General features: G+C 38.4%; 1 protein-coding gene across 2 annotated transcripts in view; it reads right to left on the bottom strand.

Annotated features, from left to right (window-relative positions):
* Positions 1-19,064, bottom strand: part of Ube2h (ubiquitin conjugating enzyme E2 H) — a 152,183-nt gene that overhangs the window by 10,971 nt on the left and 122,148 nt on the right. For both annotated transcript variants that reach the window (XM_063240803.1, XM_003475061.5), the window contains 2 exons: positions 16,869-16,908; positions 15,098-15,150 (listed from right to left, as the gene is read on the bottom strand). In XM_063240803.1, the coding sequence (XP_063096873.1) occupies positions 15,098-15,150; positions 16,869-16,908 (93 nt within the window). The remainder of the gene's footprint in view (positions 1-15,097; positions 15,151-16,868; positions 16,909-19,064) is intronic.

The following is a 19,064-nucleotide window of genomic DNA, read 5'->3' as shown; positions in this document are numbered from 1 at the left end:
ACATTTGGATAGCAAGCACGAACCTCTTCGTTCAATCTTAGTACTTAGAAAAGTAAAATAAACCAGGATGTGCTATAACTCATACTTCCCCATAGCTTTGGAATGCAGTGATTTCTATTCTGTTCTCAGATGGCAACAGTGAACTGGAAAACCTGAGCGCTTCCATTTTTCGATTCCATCAGCTATTCTGTCATGTTTTATATAAGCATTCTTGTTTCTGGAGGCAGTGTGGAAATACAAAAGGTGGCATAAAAAATCTACCTTTTATTCTGGATTGATTTATTTTACAATAAACATGCCTATGCAGTATTAAGAGGTGAATGCTTTGCGCCAAGCCACATTATTTGAGATTTGGAGCCAGGCGTGGTGGCTCACGCCTGTAATCCCAGCACTCAGGAGGCTGAGAAAGGAGGATCCTTGTGAGTTCGAGACCAGCCTAGGCTACAAAGTGAGCTCAAGGACAGCCTAAACTGCACAGCCCTGTTTCAAAAAGACAAAAAAAAAAAAAAAAAAAAAAAAAAAAGAGAGAGAGAGATTTGGGGTTCTTAGCAGGGTAATTTTGCTACCCAAGCAATCTGGCAATGTGTGAAGACACTGCATGCTGTCCCAAGTGGGTGGAAGAGATGTGCACTGGGCAGAGAACAGGTACAGTAATAAAGCATCTTCTAGTGCACATGACAGCCGCCAACAGAGAACCACCTGGACCAAAATATCACATGTGCTGAGGCTGGAAAACCCTGTTCTGGATCAAAGAGGTTGGGAATGCTTTTCCTAAGAGGACAGGATAAATACTCCAGGCCTTGTGGGCTGCAAACAGTTTCTGTTCAAGATCCAGCGATGCCACTGTAGCACAAAAACAGTCCAAGATAATTGCAAAAAAACAAATGGCGAACAAACAATCATGGCTGTGATCCAACAAAACTTTATATACAAACACACGAAGCCAAAGTTTGTAAACTGCTTTAGAATACCCTCTACCTAAGATGAAGCTCTTCCTTATCGCTGTGGGATGAAGCGGCTGAGTAGCAGCACTACTCAACAGAACTTTCTGCGGGGATGGAAATGCTCTATACCTGAACTATTGAAACTAGAGCCACTAAATCTGACCCACACGAAACAAAACAGGGATGGAGGGAGGGATAAAAGAACTGAAATGTGTTACATAACTGTACCGATTCTCTACAATGAATACAACTATTATGTACTGCAAACAGGTAATAATAAAAATCAAAACAGTAGCCTCTTGTCGCCATGTGGCTACTGAGCACCTAAAATATGGCTATTATGGGTAAGGAATTAACATTTTCCTTATATTAAAGTGCAATTAAATTAATTAAATTTAAGAAGCCATATATAGGTGTACTAAGCAGTGTAGGTCTAGGCATGATATGCTAGAACCCCTCAGTGGAGAACATCAGGAACCCTGATCTCATGCACCACCACCACAAAGATACCTTTTACCACAGCCCAGAGGTACAGATGTGGTGCAGTTTTGCCTTTATAAGGCCAATTTCAAAACAGTCCCAACGACTGATAGTACAGTGAGACTCCCAAGCACCAGGAAACAATCAAAAATGACCTTTCAAGATAACCTCAAACTATCTACAGTAGGATCTTGTTTTGCTTATAAGGTTTTTTTGGGGGAGGGGTGGGGAAAGACCAGGGATTGAACTCACAATTTCATATCTGCCAGGCAGGCGCTTAAGCCACTGAGCTAAATGCCTGGTCGTTAGGCTTTATTTTTTTTAAAGGAAGCAACATAGTAAAAAATTTAATAATTATTCATTGTACAAAGCCATGGAAAAATAATTGTAAAGGCTAAGGAACAAGGAAAAATGTTATACTTGAATGCTGGGTAGAAAAAGGCCATAAAACACTATGCATATGTAAGATGCATATATAAGGATGTTTTTATTTATTTATTTTTCTGGTGGGTACCGGGAATCAAATGCAGGACCTCATAGGCCAGCCAGGTGCTGCACCACTGAACTGTATCCCCCATAAGAATGTTTTTAAGGTTATGTTGAGGCAATGGGCTCATAAAATTTTTCACACATCAAATGACACTACTTTTCTTTTGAGGCAGGGTCTTGCTGTGTAGTTCAGGCTGGCCTTGAACTTGCAGCAACTCTCCTGCTTCAGCTGCCAGAGAGTGATGAGTTACCACCTATGGCTATTTTTTATTTAAAGAGTGTTTTTCTGTAAATGATGTCCTTCCTACTTTTGCAAACATCTGAAATGTCTAATAAGACATGGAAAGTATAGTTTCTTCTCCTTTATCTTTTGGTGGGTGTGTTAGTAAAGGCAATCATAAGGCAAAAGGTAATCATTGCCAAAAAATAAGCAAATTGAGAAGATTTACAAAGTGAGTGTGCTCCCAGACCAGGAAGAGTTAATAAGAACTATAGTAACAGTAGTAGTAATAACAGCAGTGGAAGCAGACTAACCCTTGCATGGCCCTGGTTACAAGCCAGAACTCTTCAGCTCTGGGCCAAACGTGCAGCCCATGAGGGTAAGTACCTCACTGCCTCCATTTCACACGAGAGGAAACTGAAGCACACAGATGATGTGACTTGCCTAAGAGGATTTCAAATTTAGGCTTAGCCACCACATTGCTTGTTGGCAGACACAACTGTCTCAACTTTCATGATGGTGTAAGCTGCTCACATCTCTGCAGCAGTCTCACGGTTCATGGGCCGGGGAGCCAAGCCATGGCTCAGAGACAAGAGTACTCCTCCCCAAAGCTCCCTTTTTTCTCCCATGTACAAGGCTGTGGATGGGCTCTAAGCAGGTAACATGCATGCATTTCTTTTTGTTGTTTTTTGAGACAGAATTTGGCTGTGCAGTTCACACTGGCCTTGAACTTGCAGTGATTCTTTTGCCTCAGTCTCCCAAATTCTGGGATTACAGAACCATCCGCAGCCATTCAGGTGTTTTTCTGGGTACTTCACAGAGGTAGTGGGCTTGTTTTCAATGGCTCAACACAGGAAGTGACCCGCACTGTTCACAGGTGCATGCACAGTGAGCTGGTGCTGCTGACACAGGAGGCACTCCAAAGGATTAGCTGCTGGATGTGCCTACCAAACACCAACAAAATCCTTTAAAAACAAAGTACAGGTTTTGTTCTCTTTCAGTAATATTCTGAGCGCTTCTGATTAGAGAAATATTGTAGATAACACATCACATAACTACAGGTTTTGTGTGTCCCAGGAAGAGATTTTTTATATCCTTTCCTACCACTTTTAAATTTCCTCAAGCTACCAACTTAAGTGGCTTTAGCTTATGTGTTTGTTCCAAACAAATAAAAAAACCCATTAATTATTGGTTCTTTCCTGTGTCTACCACACACTATTAATCCATTTTTATAGACGTACTGAATCACACCTGTAAAACAGGTACGTGGAAAAGGAAAAGCCCGTATCCAGGTTTGGGTAAAGGTTATGGCTTCTGGAGGTCAGGAGGGAGATTCCAGTCCTGCCACTCTAAAGCAGTGAACTATTCACCAAGGCTGGCAGAGGGGTGACCCATAAGTCCCTCTGAAAGGAGCATCTCTCACCTATGCAAATGTGCATGGTTGGGAGTAGAGCGCTCACTTAGCATTTGTGAGGCCCTATAATAGGCCCACCGGTACTACATACACACACACACACACACACACACACACACACACACACACACGAATGAAATAAACACATTCAAATTTTTTTTTCTTCTTTTGAAGCCAGGGTCTGACTACATAGTTCTGGCTAGCCTTGAACTCAGTATGTAGAGCTCAGGCTGACTTTGTACTCACGGTGATCCTCCTGCCTCAACCTTCTAAGTGCTGAGATTGTAAGTGTGACTCACAACACCCAGCTAAACTCATCTTTGGAAAAATTTATCAGAATGACTTATTTTTGTTCAAATGTATTAGGTCAAAGACCTTTATTCTAAAAACATCAACTTTTAACTTTTTGCAAGGTAAGTATGAAACACATCACCTAATCTAGAGATTAGAGTCAGCTGGCTCCATTTCTGGCTAATGGGCAGTTACTACACCCCTGAGAAGTATAGTTCATGATGAACAAATGGCCCTTACTTTGCCTTAGACTAAATGAGCAGGTACCAAAGTGCAGTCCATCAGTCTGATCCTACAATGCAGTCTGATCCTACAGTATTAATGTGAACTTTACAACACTTGTGTCTCAATCAACATATATAAACGAATGATGTAGGTTATGTATTTACTTTAGAACACCCAAATGATACGGATTTCCCATTAAAAGGAGCATCAAGATGGGTGTGATGGTATAAACCTATAATCCCAATTATATGCGAGGCTAAGACAGGATGATCTAAAGTCAAGTCTGCAAAATTTGGCAAAGCCTTCTCACAAAAAACAAGCAAACAAACAAAAATATAAACATATACATATACACACACATATATATATAATACTATAAAACTAGCCAGATGTGGTAGTATATACCTATGATCCCAAGATTTGAGGTCAACTTGAGACCCTGTCCAATCAGTCAATCAATCGTGGCCTGGGTTGTAAGTGGTAGAGCACTTGCCCCAGTACATACAAGGCCCTGAATTCAATCTCTATTATTGCAAAGAACAAAAATAAAACCCAATAAACAGTACTATTGACCCTGCTCAGGGAAAGGCTACTTGTGGGTTCTTCAGGTCAAGAAAACACTCAACTTTCTCAGCTGAGCTGCTGCAGAGGTTGGTGACTCAACAGCCTTCCCCAACTCTTTCATGTCTGCAAACTGCAGTCACCACCACCCTCTCCAGGTAGAGATCTGCCAAACCATAGGCAGGAAAAGGTAGATCTATTTGCAAGGCAGTAACAGGCGGTTCAGAGGAGAATAGATGGGCGTGGAGATCACCTAACACACTGGACATCTGGCAGAACACATTCCGTTAGGCTACACTATTCCCAGCAAAGGGGAGGCTGGCAGCTCTGCAGGGCACAATGTATGGAAAACACAAATCTCATTTTAGGCCTTCCCCTCTCTTGCTCTTTCACCTTGCACAAGTCTCTTCTACGCTTCTCCATTTCTTTTTCTGCAAAAAGAGAAGTATAATACTGCTGTTCCTTACCAGGAAGTATTACACATCACTAAAAATGACTGTACAATATGCTTTGAACTACAGTCTATTGTGTTCACTTTGGCAGCACATATACAAACTACATTCCATGATTAGACTAAAATATTAATATAAATGACATCTCCTCGGAGTAAAACTTTCAGCTACACATATCCTTTTTAGAGAATATACAGTAATTAAAATATGCCACATCAAAATATGAACCAATTCCCCTCTGTTTTTTAAGTTGATACAGGGTCTCATTTTATAGTTCAGGCTAACCTTCAACCCATGGCAATCCTCCTGCCTCAGTCTCCTGAGCACTGGAATTGCAGGCATGCCCACCAAACTTGCTCAAAATATGCACTAATTCTTAAGATAAAGCAATCCTATTGACTAATAAGATCATCCAGGCTGGGCTGGGGATTTAGCTCAGGGGCATAAGTGCCTGCCTGGCAAGCATGAGGTCATGAGTTCGATCCACAGTACCACACACACACACACAAAAAAAGATCATCCAGGCTTATAGAGCAAAAGATAGGATCATAATCATTTCATCATTTCTTTCTTGACTTCCTTTGAATATTAAAATGGAAAATTCTGTAAAATATGCTGGATTTTTGTTTTTGTTTTTTTTTAATTTTCTAGTCACTTGAATGTGTGGTGGCAGTGGCAACAGGAAGGTGGCAGAATCCAGTGGCAACAGTGGCACCATGGACTCAGGCCTGGAGTACCCAAGCAGGGTCTTGACTAAGTCACTAAGTTGCCCAGGTTGGGCTTGAACATATGATCCTTCTGCCCCAGTCTCCCTCAGTGTTCAATACAGACATGCACCACCACTCTAGCTAATGACATTTTTTGGAAGCTCATTTATGCTGTTGCATTTGAAGTTTATTCTTTATCACCACTGAATGAAAACAAACTGACCATCCTTACAGTGTCACGTGTGTGGACACTGTTTAACAGTTTTCTGATTCGTGGAATGACTGGTTATTTCCATTATGACAACTGTAAATAAAGCTGCTGTGAACATCAAAAAAAAAAATTTTTTTTTTTGAAGGACTGGATCAAACCCAGGCCTGTATACATGCTAAGCAAGTGCTCTACCACTGAGCTACATCCTTAGCCCAAATATGCTGCTTTCTTAAGGTTAAAATCCTGCACGGTGCTCAAAGCTGGATGTGATCTGCATCACTAGGACTCATGAGTGAGTGAGTAGTCATCTCAGGGATTTTTACTTGCATAATCTTAACTTGCTTTTCAAATATAATACTAAAAAATAAACAAAGCCATTCTTCCAAGAGCCACCTAGCCCATTTCCTACTTCTATTCCTAAATCCCAAATGCCCTATGACTTGGGCTCTTTTTAAAAATAAAGAAGCAAACAAGATTTTTTTTTTTTTTTTGAAAGGCAGCAGTGCCTTGCAGAGCAGCACAAATTCTGAGGTTTTTTAATAATCAGCTTTTAAAACTGGGTATGGTGGCACACACCTGTAATCCCAGCACTTAGGAGGCTCAGGCAGGAGGACTGCTGTGAGTTCGAGGCCAGCCTAGGTTACATAATGAATTTAAATAAAGCTAGCCTGAACTATACAGTGAGACCCTTCTCCAAAAAAACAAAAACAATAAACAAAAATTAGCTTTTAAACCAGGCATGGTGGTCCATGCCTATAAATTCCAGATCTAGAAGGCTGAAGTAGAAGTTCAACTTCAAGCACAGGGTAGACAACTTAGCAAGGCCATGTCTCAAAAACGGGTTAGGATGCAGCTTAGTGCAAAGGCCTTGGGTTTAACCCCATTTTTTTGGTTTTTGTTTTTTTTTGGGGGGGGGGGGATACTTTCACTCTATGAAGCCTATCATATTTCAGTTTTATTTATATTTTGGGGGGTTTCTCAGACTTGACACAGGCAATATAAATATGACTTTTTGGAAAACTCATTCCCTTCTCTTAATAAAGGGTATAGGATGACTAACACTTTGTCCCTGGACAAACCTCTGGAAAGAGTTTGTTAGGGTTCCTTCTTGCCCACGTTCTATGTACTTGGTCATTCCATTTGCTTGCAGCCCTAAGGAAATGTCCCTGGCTCTTCTCCTTCCTTGGCATATCTGCATGTAACATCATCTGTCACTCCAGCCCTGGAGGGAACACTATCTCCTGGATGGCCTTCATCGCTCCAAATTCTTGCCTTTCTAATCAGTAAATACTTCCTTAAAACAATCACAGGGTGATTACTTATGAATAGGAAGTTGCTCTTGCTCTTTTGCTACCAAACAAGTTCACATTTTGCTATCCCTTCTCTTTTGGTGAAAGACTTCTAGTTGCTCAAGATGAAAACCACAGGGTCAGTCAGTCCCCTGAGGTTATCTACCTGTTCCGTAATTCAGTAAGGAGAAGAAAAAAACAATCCTGCTCACTAGGGAAGTAGAAAGATGGACACAAATCAGAGGGGCATCAATACTCATGGTCTAGAACACATGATTTCCTCTGTGATTTGAACATATCTCTTTCCCTGGGCTTTTGGCCTATAGGGTTGAAAGTAATGGTGAAATTGTAGTCATCTGAGAATCTCAGCCATGTTACTCACACCCCTGATCAGCCAGGGAAAATCAAACACTGACCTTTCAAAACTTTTTGCTCAAACCATAGTGAATTCAACTGTCAACCAAATCATAAATTTGTAAAATGTTTAGAATAAAACAAACCATAAAATCTTACTCAACTGTCAAGTTTTTTTTTTTTTAATTTTGGTGGGGGGAACATGTTATACCTTTAATGTATGCATAAAAACCAGTTATCAAATAGGTAAGACTTCCCTATTTCCTTTGGTTATATAATGATTTGGGGAAAACTAACAGATTATCTTTTACCAGATCCTAAGAGCTGGTAATAACAACAGATTTTACTTTTTCAATTTTCTTAGTCGGTAAACATTAAAAAATCGAAAGTCTACCAAAAAAAGAAGAGTATTCACAATCCTCTAACCAACCATAGTGGCACAAGCCTGTAATCCCTACACTTGGGAGGCTAAGGCAGAATTCCTGCAAATTCAAGGCCAGTATGGGCTACATACACAGTGAGTCCAAAGCCAGCCTGAATGACATAGACCCTGTCTCAAGCTACATAGTGAGTTTAAGACCAGTCTGAACTGTGAGGTGAGATCTGGTCTCAAAAAACAAAACAAAACACAAATCTCAACACCTCATTAGTGGAGAATCCCAATTGGACACAAACGAGCAGTTGCTGTGTTTGAAAAAAACTTGGTAAGCAAAAGGCCCTAAAAAGATGGCAGCCACTCACCCTTAAGAAAACTTCAATGAAGCCAACCAGGAATACCCTCAGAAAAGCAGGCAGGCTTCAAAAAGTAACAATTTCTGAATTTTTGAATTCAACTTCAGTGACCAACAACCCATTTCTCTTCTGTCCTGAGGATACATACAGGTTGAGGTGGAGCAGCCCACCCCAAAAGACTTCCTATGGCACAAGTTCACTGGTTCGCCAGGGCACATTGTTTAGTGAAAGCTAACAAACTGCAGCTAGAACAATGCATAGGCCTGCCAACCTACTGAAAGATGAACTCAAGAATACAGTTATTTAACTGAGAGGGTCTTATGTATGGATAAAGCTCAATGCAGGCAAAAAGCCAAAACAGATGGAAACACACCTCTATGCTCAACTCTCCAAAACTCAGAACAATTAGCAGGAATTAAGGATTAGTACAACACTCAGCAGGGTATGGTGGCAATACCTGTACTTTGGAAGGCTGAGAAGGAGGGTTGAATGTTCAGGCCTATCCTGGGCAATTTAAATTACAGAGTTCCTGACTCAAAAATAAAAAAGGGCAAAAATACAGTTTAGTATGAAAATCCTAGGTTCAAGCCCCCAGAATTGGGTGATGAGAGTGGGGTTAATCAATATTTGAAGCATTCTATAATACATCACATATTTAATGAAAGTGGAAGAATTTTGGTTTTCAAGTGTTTTTTGTTTTTTTGGTACTAGGGATCGAAATCATGACCTTGTACTTAAGCCACTGAGCTAAATCCCCAGTATTTTAAGCTTAGAAACATACTGATGGCTGGTCCGAGTGCAGTGGTGTTTACAACTAATTGATCACAACCAGTTACAGATTTCTTTGTTCCTTCTCCACTCCCACTGCTTCACTTGACTAGCCTTAAAAAAAAAAAAAAAAAAAAAAAAAAGAAACATACTGATGTATGTGGGGAAGGGTAACATCAAAGATGCATGATACAACAAAAACATGGAGAAGCGCAGATCTCTTCTGTTAAGCACTGATCACTAGGCTACCAACCTGCAGTGTGTAGTTATATAACATTGACTGTTTCAGAGCATTCCAAACTTACTTATAAAATAATTTCCCTTTTGTTGCCTAATTACAGCCTCCTACCAACACATTTAAATGGAGAGATCTACAGAAGAAAATGAACACTCCTACATAGATCAAAATGAAGAAAACCCCTATCCCTGCTCATCAAAAACACTGCTCATTGCTTTGTCAATCTCAAAACACTTCTCACCTTACTGAGATGTTTTTTAGAGGTCATTGTATGTCAGGCCTGCTATGACCTTTCTTACCTTCAGAGACTGTAAGCTAAAACATGGTAATAGGATTTATTATTAACCTTCCTGAAATGAGAGCAGTGACCATGTAACTAGTTAGCTGGGTATTCTTTTCTTTTTTTACAACAGGATCTTGATATATATGCCCAGGCTGCCTTGAGCTCAGTAAATTCTCCAGATAGGGTCTAAATTCATGTTGATCTTCCTGCCTCTGCTTCTGAGTGCTGGGATTACAGGAGTATGTCACCATGCCCGGCTCTAGTTGGGTATTCTTCTAGTATATTGAAACTCATACTAAAGCTTTTATTTACTAGGCAATTAATTTAGTTGTCATTAATGTCAGAAAAGAATAATAAGAGATAACCATGAAATCATAAACTAAGTGTCCATACATACCTAAGACTTTACTTATACATTGTAATCACAAGCAAAGGAAAAGAAAACCAGTCAGGGATACTTTCCCATATAACTGAAAATGGAACTTGAACCCTGAAACTATAACACTAAAGAAAGCAAAATGTAGCTGTGGCTGTTTTCCATGATCCACAAAGCCAGTCTCATTTTTTGGTTCTAAAACTGACCACTCGTAAGCACAGTTATTTCTAATGAATTTTCAAGCAAGTTGCTCAACCCAAGAAGACTCCATTTTTCTGTGATAAAAACTAATTGAACTCCTGAGCCACATATTAATACTACCTCTGAAGACATCTACGCAGGTAAAGGGTTTTGGCTATGGCACTAGCAAATCTAAAACAATGCACATTTTTTAAGTGTACCGGGAAAAAAACTGCTCTATATGGTCTGTATCTAGAAGGTTCAGGATGACATTCAGCTGCTCCAAAAGTGGAATGATAATCTGATTCCAACATGGATGGATCAATACTGAGTTTCTGAGTTTGTTCAAACGGTAGCTGGATAGCCCATCAGCCATGAATACACACATACTAAGACTTCTTGTCACTAACTATATTCAAATGTTCATAAACAGCACACACTAATGCCACATAAGGCATAGTTTTTTGTTTTTTACCACTATACTAACGAGGAATAAGGCATTGTTTTAAGGTACAATTCCTTCAAATTTGAATTATTTGAGAAGATTCACAGGCTACTTGGCTAAAAGGGGGAATAGGAGACTAAATAAATGTTTAAGTATTTCCTGAATGCCTAATAAAAGTAACTTTTGTTTCTCTTACCTAATCTCTAAATTCTATTCACATTCTGTCAGTAGTCAAATTCATTTATCTGTTACTAGTGCCCCACCTAAGTGAAGTAACATTCAAAATGTTGATTTTTCCTCCTCAGCAAAGTAACAGTAGGAGTGTCTAATCTACTGGTTAAGGACTATAACAGTAAGACATGATAACTGCTCCAATTTTATAAGAAAATAGTCAACCACATTACTTGTCCATAATGTAAGTAATTTACCAGTCAGCTAAGCATAAATGTAACAAAAGCTGAGAGAGAAACACATGTGCAGGGGTCAAACCACCAAGAGACTGGAACTACTGCAGTGAAGGATAAATCAGCTGTAGACAAAAATGTATTCTGTAGAAGACGGAAAACTAGAAAACAAATGAATAAATGAACTCTTTCCATGAGTCCTTAAAATTGCATTTGTTTCTAAAACTGAAATCCAGATTCTCTTGGCTGAATTTTAAGTTTTTTAATGCTTTTCTCACTACTTGTGGAAAAGCAAGAAGGTAGGTAAGAAAAGATGCTATCATACAAGAAGCCAAAAATGAGTCAATTCTGTCATCTGTTTTAGTGTCATGAATATATCATAAGTAACTTCATACTTGATAACTTCATATTGATAATAAGCATTTTTACAAAATTAACTATATTATACAGTTTTGGACTCCTGAGTGAACAAACTGCATGCACTTGGCAAAGAGAACACTGACTGAGAACAGCAGCAGTGTGTCAAATGGGCCACCCGAAATCAACATTCTTTGGAAGGAATTGGACAGAGAACTCAATTTAATGTTAACATGGACACTGTTAGTATTAGGTCCTGATAAGAGTTAAGTCTGAAACTTCAACTGAGAATTACTGTTCTATTACACATTCTTACGCCCACTAGATGGTACACGCTGAGGGCAAAGTAAACCACAAGAAATTTCACAATCAACTCTGCTCCTCACCGGATTGTACAGTAGAGGTAGGTGTTGAAACAAGTTCCAGGTGCCACGCTACCTTTTGCTTTTCAGTTTAATATTTATGTTAACATGCCAACTTTCTCTATTTGTTCTTAGTATGAAGTTAGGGCGATTTTTTTTTGGTCCTCTAAACTGAGACTCTTTAAGAATCACTGCAGGAAACAGCGATTCAAGACTCACTTTCAATGCCAGAGGCGTTAGCAGTTTGTAATAAAAATTTAGTTCAGATCTCAAGATCAGATAGGACTAAAAAAATATATACTTCAAGGTCATTTGAACCAACTTTTTCTAATATTATTATTATTATTTTTTGAGACAGAGTTTCATCATGTAACCCAGGTTGGCCTCATACTCATGGTGATCCTCCTCTCTCAGGCTCCCACCATGCTTAGTTTCTATCATTACTTTTATATAAAGTATATTCACCTGCTCCTAAAACTTTCCATGAATGTAAAATTTTTTGAGAAATAATTTTGAATAAAAAGTCAGAACAATTCTCTCATGTTCAGCATACTTTTCACTACACTTTGAAAATGTTTTTGTTTTCCTGCACCTTCCTATAGTGTTAGTGTGTCCATATTCTTGTTGTGAAACACTCAGAATAACTCATACACATGTAATGCGGAAATCTGCTTTTACCAATATGGTTTAACTCTTACTAATATGACAACATGTTATAAATATGATTAAACCTTGGTCATACAGCTGCTGATGGGAATGTAAAAATGGTACAGACATGGTGGCACATGCCTGTAATCCCAGCATTCAGGAGGCTGAGGCAGGAGGTTTGCAATGAGCTCAAGGCTAGCCTGGACTACATACTGACACTTTGTCCCCTCTGCCAAAAAAACCCTCAAAGATTTATTTACCAACAGATTATTCTTAATAGCCCAAAGGTATAAGCAACCTAGAAGTCCATAATATGACAAACATATAAATTGTGGTGATAATGAAATATTATTCAGCCACAAAAGGCAGTTCTGATCCATGTTATAACCAGATGAACCTTGAAAACTTACAAAATATACAAAGCCAGTCAGAGAAGACCACATCTTATATATAACAGCATTGACAACTAATGTCCAGAACCGACAAATCTACACAAACTAAATAGGATATTAATGGTTGCCTGGGCTGATAGAGGTACATGGGGTGGAGACAGGGGAATAGCTAAGCTAGAGTATCAATTTCTTTTTGAGACAGTGAAAATCTTCTAAAATCGACTACAGTAACGGTTGTACATAACTATAATTACACTAAAAACTACTGAATTACTTATTTATATAATTTAATAAAGCCATCATTTAAGAAAATTCTTCTAAGATACAAGGTACCTCAGGACCTCTCCTAGGAAGCTTTTCTAGTCAGTAGTAAAAGAGTTAGTGAAACTAAGCCTAATTTACTTCATTGTAATTGGAACCAGCTTGTAGTATCTTGCTATGTACATTTCCAAAATGTGAATGTAGTTTAAGAAAACACTTTGTTACATCAGATATTCCAGGCAGCCTGCCATGACACTTTTTTTAACCATAAAAAAAAGCAAAGAACAATCTTAAAAAGAATCTAATCAACTTCAGAGTGCATGTTCTCTCTTATTGCCTCATCTCCCATGACACTTGCTCCTTAAAACTTTCATATTAAATAGTATTGAGCATAGTTAATGCATTCATTAAACCAACAAACAGTTGAGTACTTCTTGTACATCTGGTTCTGCTTTAGATCTGTGTGTGTGTGTGTGTGTGTGTGTGTGTGTGTGTGTGTGTGTAGACAAGAAAAAGTGAAGTCCTCAATTTCAGGACATTTATAATTCAAAAGGATATCATAATAAGTAATAGTTTTTTAAAAGAATTCTAGATAGGGAAAATGATTTTTAAATGACAGAATTAAGGTGGAGGAGTTAACTGTTCTGCGGCTGACCAACCTTCCTCTTTGATTCTCATTCACCATCTGGTACAAGGTTGACAAAGTTGACCCTCAGGCTGTGGGTAAGTCAAGAGGCCTTTCCACTGTAGACTATTTAAAGATCTTACCATGCTTTAACTAAAGGAAGCCATCCCAGGCTAAGCCCAGCGATATACAAGTCATCTTTCTTCATCTTCCTGTGCCCTTCAATAACTGTCACATGTACTACTCATTCTTGCAACTCATACTGCTGAGACGTACCAAGGACTTAAAAGACAAATCAGACATTTACTTGACAGCCCTTCAGGTAAGAAATAAATCTAGTGGACAAAAAAAGTAGGTAAAACAACACATACAATGTACAAAAGTAAAAATGAACCACAAGAAAGAGCCATGGAATGTAAGGATACCTAGAGATGACTGCTAGTAGGAGAATCAGGGAAGCTGCATGGAGTGGGGGCATCAGAGCACAGGATGTCTACAAAGCTGAGGACTTGAACAATGGAGACAGAATAAGCCCAGCTGTTGCATCTCTAACTTTATTATATTTAAAACAAATTCTCAACTCCCTAAGCAGTTATAGCTCAAGGAGAAAAGGCCAAGTATTTCTTTTCTCTCCATGATGTTCAGCATAGAATTTTGAGCTGGGTAATTTATTTGTTGATTGACTGTAAGAGATGAGTTATCAATTTTGGCCCTGAAGAGAAAGGCTAAATCACTGTGCTTCTTAAGGAGCTTTTGGCTTCTGAAACAGATGATTCCTGGGACCTCTTATTGTATCATTCATCTCATTTAGGAGACATTTTTAAGAGTTTTTCCAACATTAAATGGTAAACATATAAATATGCATATAATGCGCTTTAATACACACATACATAAATGTTTATGGATATGTATTATGTATAGACTACAACAACCCTAAGTTCTGAATCTCATAGAATTATTTTAAACTTGCACTGTTGGGGCTGGGGATTTAGCTCAGCGGCATAAGCGCCTGCCTTGCAAGCAGGCAGTCGTGAGTTCGATCCCTGGTACCGATAAAAACGAAAAAGACAAAAAAAAAAAAAAAAAGAGACTGTAAACTTGCACTGTTAAACTGAAGTTTATACTTGGAGGAAAAGAATTTTTTTTCATTCAAACTTTCCCATCTACATTGTTGCCCCAATTGACGTTTTGAAATTTTTAGGTTTTTTTCTCTCCTTGAAATAAAATGGATTAGGAAAAAATAAATCAATAAATTAAATTAAAACCTTTCCCATCCATTCCTCAAAATCACTTGCCATTCCCAACAAAACTTCTTAAATCAGGAAAGCCAAACAACATTACTTTGAGCAGTGTTTCAATATCTCCAAAAAATATCCATGGCAAACTCACCATAAAGAGCTGTCCAGGTTTGATTAATTACATCTAGACACACAGTTCCCGACCTGAAACAGATGGAAAGAATAGCATTAAAAAAATCAGTCAGTTGCATGTATCTGGCAATTAATTCTTACTTGAAATGTTTTTTTTACAAATCCTTAAAAGTCTAAACAAAACCCAAATTGGGAGAAAGTATGATGAGGAGAATATTTGTAAGGCCCTAAGTGTCCCTGAACAGATTGAAAAGGAAAATGGTAACCAGGTGATCAGAATTAACACTGGAAACAAAGGGCAGAGACTCTACTGTGTGATGAAGCATGTGCATACCCTGAATCTAATATACAAACAAGCAAATTCAAATTGAAGGCCAATTTACAAAGTAACCAGCCTATAGTCTTTAAAAATGTCAACTTTATAAAAAGCAAGAGGAGGGACTGTTCCACAGTATAGTTGTGTAAAGAAGCACAAGTCATTACAATGTGATTCTAGACTAAATCCTTTTCCTAAAAGAAAAAAAGGGTGGCAAAAGGTACATTAACTGCTGGACATGGTGGCATACACATGTAATCCCAGCACTCAGGAGGTTGAGGCAAGAGAATCACCACCAGTTCAAGGCCAGACTGAGGTACATAATAAGTTCAAGGCCAGTATGTCTAAAACCAACCAACCAACCAACCAACCAACCACAAACAAACCACTCACACATTACTGTAATATGGTAGTATATCAGGTAAAAAATTATCACAGTATTAAATTGCTAAATTTAATGTCTATACTTTGGTTACAAAAGAGAACATACTTGCTAAGTAGGATGACTGATACTCTTAAAAAGTAAAGAATAAAAAGCAAGACATATGTATACAACTTACAAAGGATGAGACAATTCTCGTATGTAAATTGAGTGATGATTGGCAAAACCAAATGCAATGCAAAGTAAAATAATCCAGTACAAATAATCATATATTCTAAATACCACTGGGAGGACAAAATAGGCTAGAGCAGAATCATTCAAAAATATCACTAAATGGTGGTACATATCTATAATCCCAGAGTTCAAAGCCAGTCTTGGCTGCATAGTGAGTTCAGGGCCAGGCTGAACTGCATAGCACAGCAAGACTCTGTTTCAAAAAAAAAAAAAAGTTGGGCTGGGGATTTAGCTCAGCAGCATAAGTACATGGCAAAGCCACTAATAAAATACTAGAAGAAAAGAAAGGAAATAATTAAGAGTCATTGATTGCAATGGAACTAATCATTCACATTAGCCTTTCTTTGAAAAACTAAGAAGCACCTTAAGGGCTCAAAATAGTAAATTTTTTTTTTTTTTTTTTTTTTTTGTCTTTTTCCTTTTTATTGGTACCAGGGATCGAACTCACGACTGCCTGCTTACAAGGCAGGTGCTTATGCCGCTGAGCTAAATCCCCAGCCAAAATAGTAAATTTGTAAACTGAAAAAGGGTCACTGACTTGTGCCTATATAATAAACTGAATATTGGAATATTAGAAATGTTACCTGGATAGTGAGGGAAATGAAAGATCCAGCCATAACAATGGAGAAAAAACTAAACAGTGTACTAGCTGGAACAGTAATTTGGAATACTATATCGTTAGGATTCTATAGTTCAAATGACCATTCATAGAGCCCTGCCTCCCATAAAATCCAAAATAATAACTGAGGGTTCTTTTATTAGAGAGAGAGAGAGAGAGAGAGAGAGAGAGAGAGAGAGAGATCCACTCTGATCGAGCAGTTGCTGCTAAAATGTAAACATTATTAAATAGTTACTTACGCTTCGTCAATGTTGGGATGGAAAATTTTATTCATGAATCCTGTAAAAAGAGATGTTAATTAGCAGCAAAAATATCCAAAGAACAATGAGTCAATGTATGTCATTTCTGGAAACAATGTCAGTATTGGAAAAAGGTGGTAATTGTCATAAATCATTTACAACCTCCTATCTTTGGCTAGTGGTAAATATTATATATTCTCCTGACAATTTCAATAAACTAAAGTTAAGAATTCTATTATGGGCAAACTTTGGGAGCAATGCAGCTTTTTATATAAAATAATCTCACAAGGCAATTGTTTCCTGAGCTATAGACCCTTGCTCTAGAATTTATAATACTAAATGATTTATAACTAGTGTCAAGACAAAATTAAGAGACTTCACTCTTGAGGCTCCCATCCAACAGTTTTATTGCTCAAGCTCTAAACTGAGGTTCTATACGTGAACTTCTGAAGCTCGTTTACTGGCATCATTTAGCTGTACCGTGTGCAGAACATGAATGAAGCTGCTAGAGGGATACACTCCAAACCACAGAGGATTTCAAAAGAACAGTGACCAAAATATTTCACTTAATTTTAGTCCACTAATTCAAGGAAACTCAATTTTGATTAAAATTGAGGCAACCAGGAAATGAGTCGAGGAGTTAAAAAAATTCTGAGATGGCTGTATGTGTAATGAATTTAAGTTTCTTTTTAAAAGATATTCCTAGAAAAACAAACACAGATTCAACATTCTAAGGAGCAATTAATTTATTTTCTAACTTGAAACCAGTGACTTAATTAGTATGTACATATATAGCAAACCATATTCAAAGCAGAGCTCTAAAGCAGATCGAAGTTGCCATTCTGTGGTCCTCATCATTTCCTCACTTACAACTCCTTTATTCCATCCCACACTTGCAATAAATCCAGGCTTTTTACTAAGGCTCTCACCATCGCTGTGTACAGCCCCATTCCCTCACCTTATCCTACAGCGTTTCTTACCACACATGGTCAGCACCTACATGGCAGCATGTACGAAGGGAAAGGGTAACGAAACGAGGACAGCACTACTCTGGGCAAGGCCACTGTATCAACAGGTAAGAGACAGAAAGAAATAACGGCAACATGTATGAAGTACCAACATAGCTAGAGAAATTCAAAACCAGCAGGGAGAGCACACACACAAAAAGGAAAAGACTGGAAAGATCCAGAGGCAGCTGCACATGGGGGACAAGCCTCAAGTGAGTTGCTACAGAGATCTTTTCTAAAATCTTAAAACACTTCTGTGGAATTAGAAAAGAACATAAGACTTCTGGTATTCCAGTCCTTGCTCAAGCCACACCATGTACTAATCCTGCTTCTAATTTCTGTTTTTAAATCCTGTTTTAAAATAGTTTCAAATTTCATCCACTACTGTCAAGACAACCCTGAGAATTTTTAGTCTTGGTAGCAGAAGAGAGCTGACCAAGCAATGTCATTGTTTGGAAAGCATTCTAATAAGATGTGTATCACTGGGGTGGCTCTAGGGCAACCACCTGCAGAGGTCAACCAGTGGTGACTGTGGTTACCCTGCCAAGCACAAAAGAAAGTATAACTGCAGTGCCAAGATTAAAAGAACACCAGGACAGGTCAAACAAGGCACCTAAGAACTATACATTGCAGATTCAGGCATGGATTCCATGAAAGCAAGACACCTAAACCCAAGAGAGCAGCTGCTGCAGATTCCAGTTCATCTTCACAACTTCAACAATTGGTCTCAAAATAAATGCTCAAAATAAATGGTTTTAAGAAAATGAATGAATGAATGAATGAGGAAGAAAGACAACTCTACAACATTTAAATTACTTTACTGTCAAAACAGCCTTGTGATGCCAGGTATGGTGGCTCATACCTGGAATCCCAGCACTAGGGAGGCTGAGGCCAGCCTGGACTATACAGCAAGACCCTGTCTCAAATAAATAAAAACCAGCCTTATGTCCAGTATTAATTTTTCACTAAGAAAATAAAATGTTTCAAAGTCTTGTCTTCAGAGTATGTGGTTTATAAAGAGACTTATTAGCTAATAGAAATGTTCAAATTTTAATATTAAAAAGATCAAAATCTGGGCATGGTGGCGCACTCCTATAATCCCAGCACTTGGGAGGCTAAAGCAGGAGAATTGTTTCCAAGTTTGAGACCAGCCTGTGAGCCCAAGTGAGCCCAAGGCCAGCCTGAACCG

This window comes from Cavia porcellus, unplaced genomic scaffold (genome assembly GCF_034190915.1).
Source record: "Cavia porcellus strain 051 isolate PalLab524CR breed Dunkin Hartley unplaced genomic scaffold, mCavPor4.1 scaffold_2, whole genome shotgun sequence".
NCBI classification, from domain to species: domain Eukaryota; kingdom Metazoa; phylum Chordata; class Mammalia; order Rodentia; family Caviidae; genus Cavia; species Cavia porcellus.
This window is presented reverse-complemented; position numbering and strand designations above follow the sequence as displayed.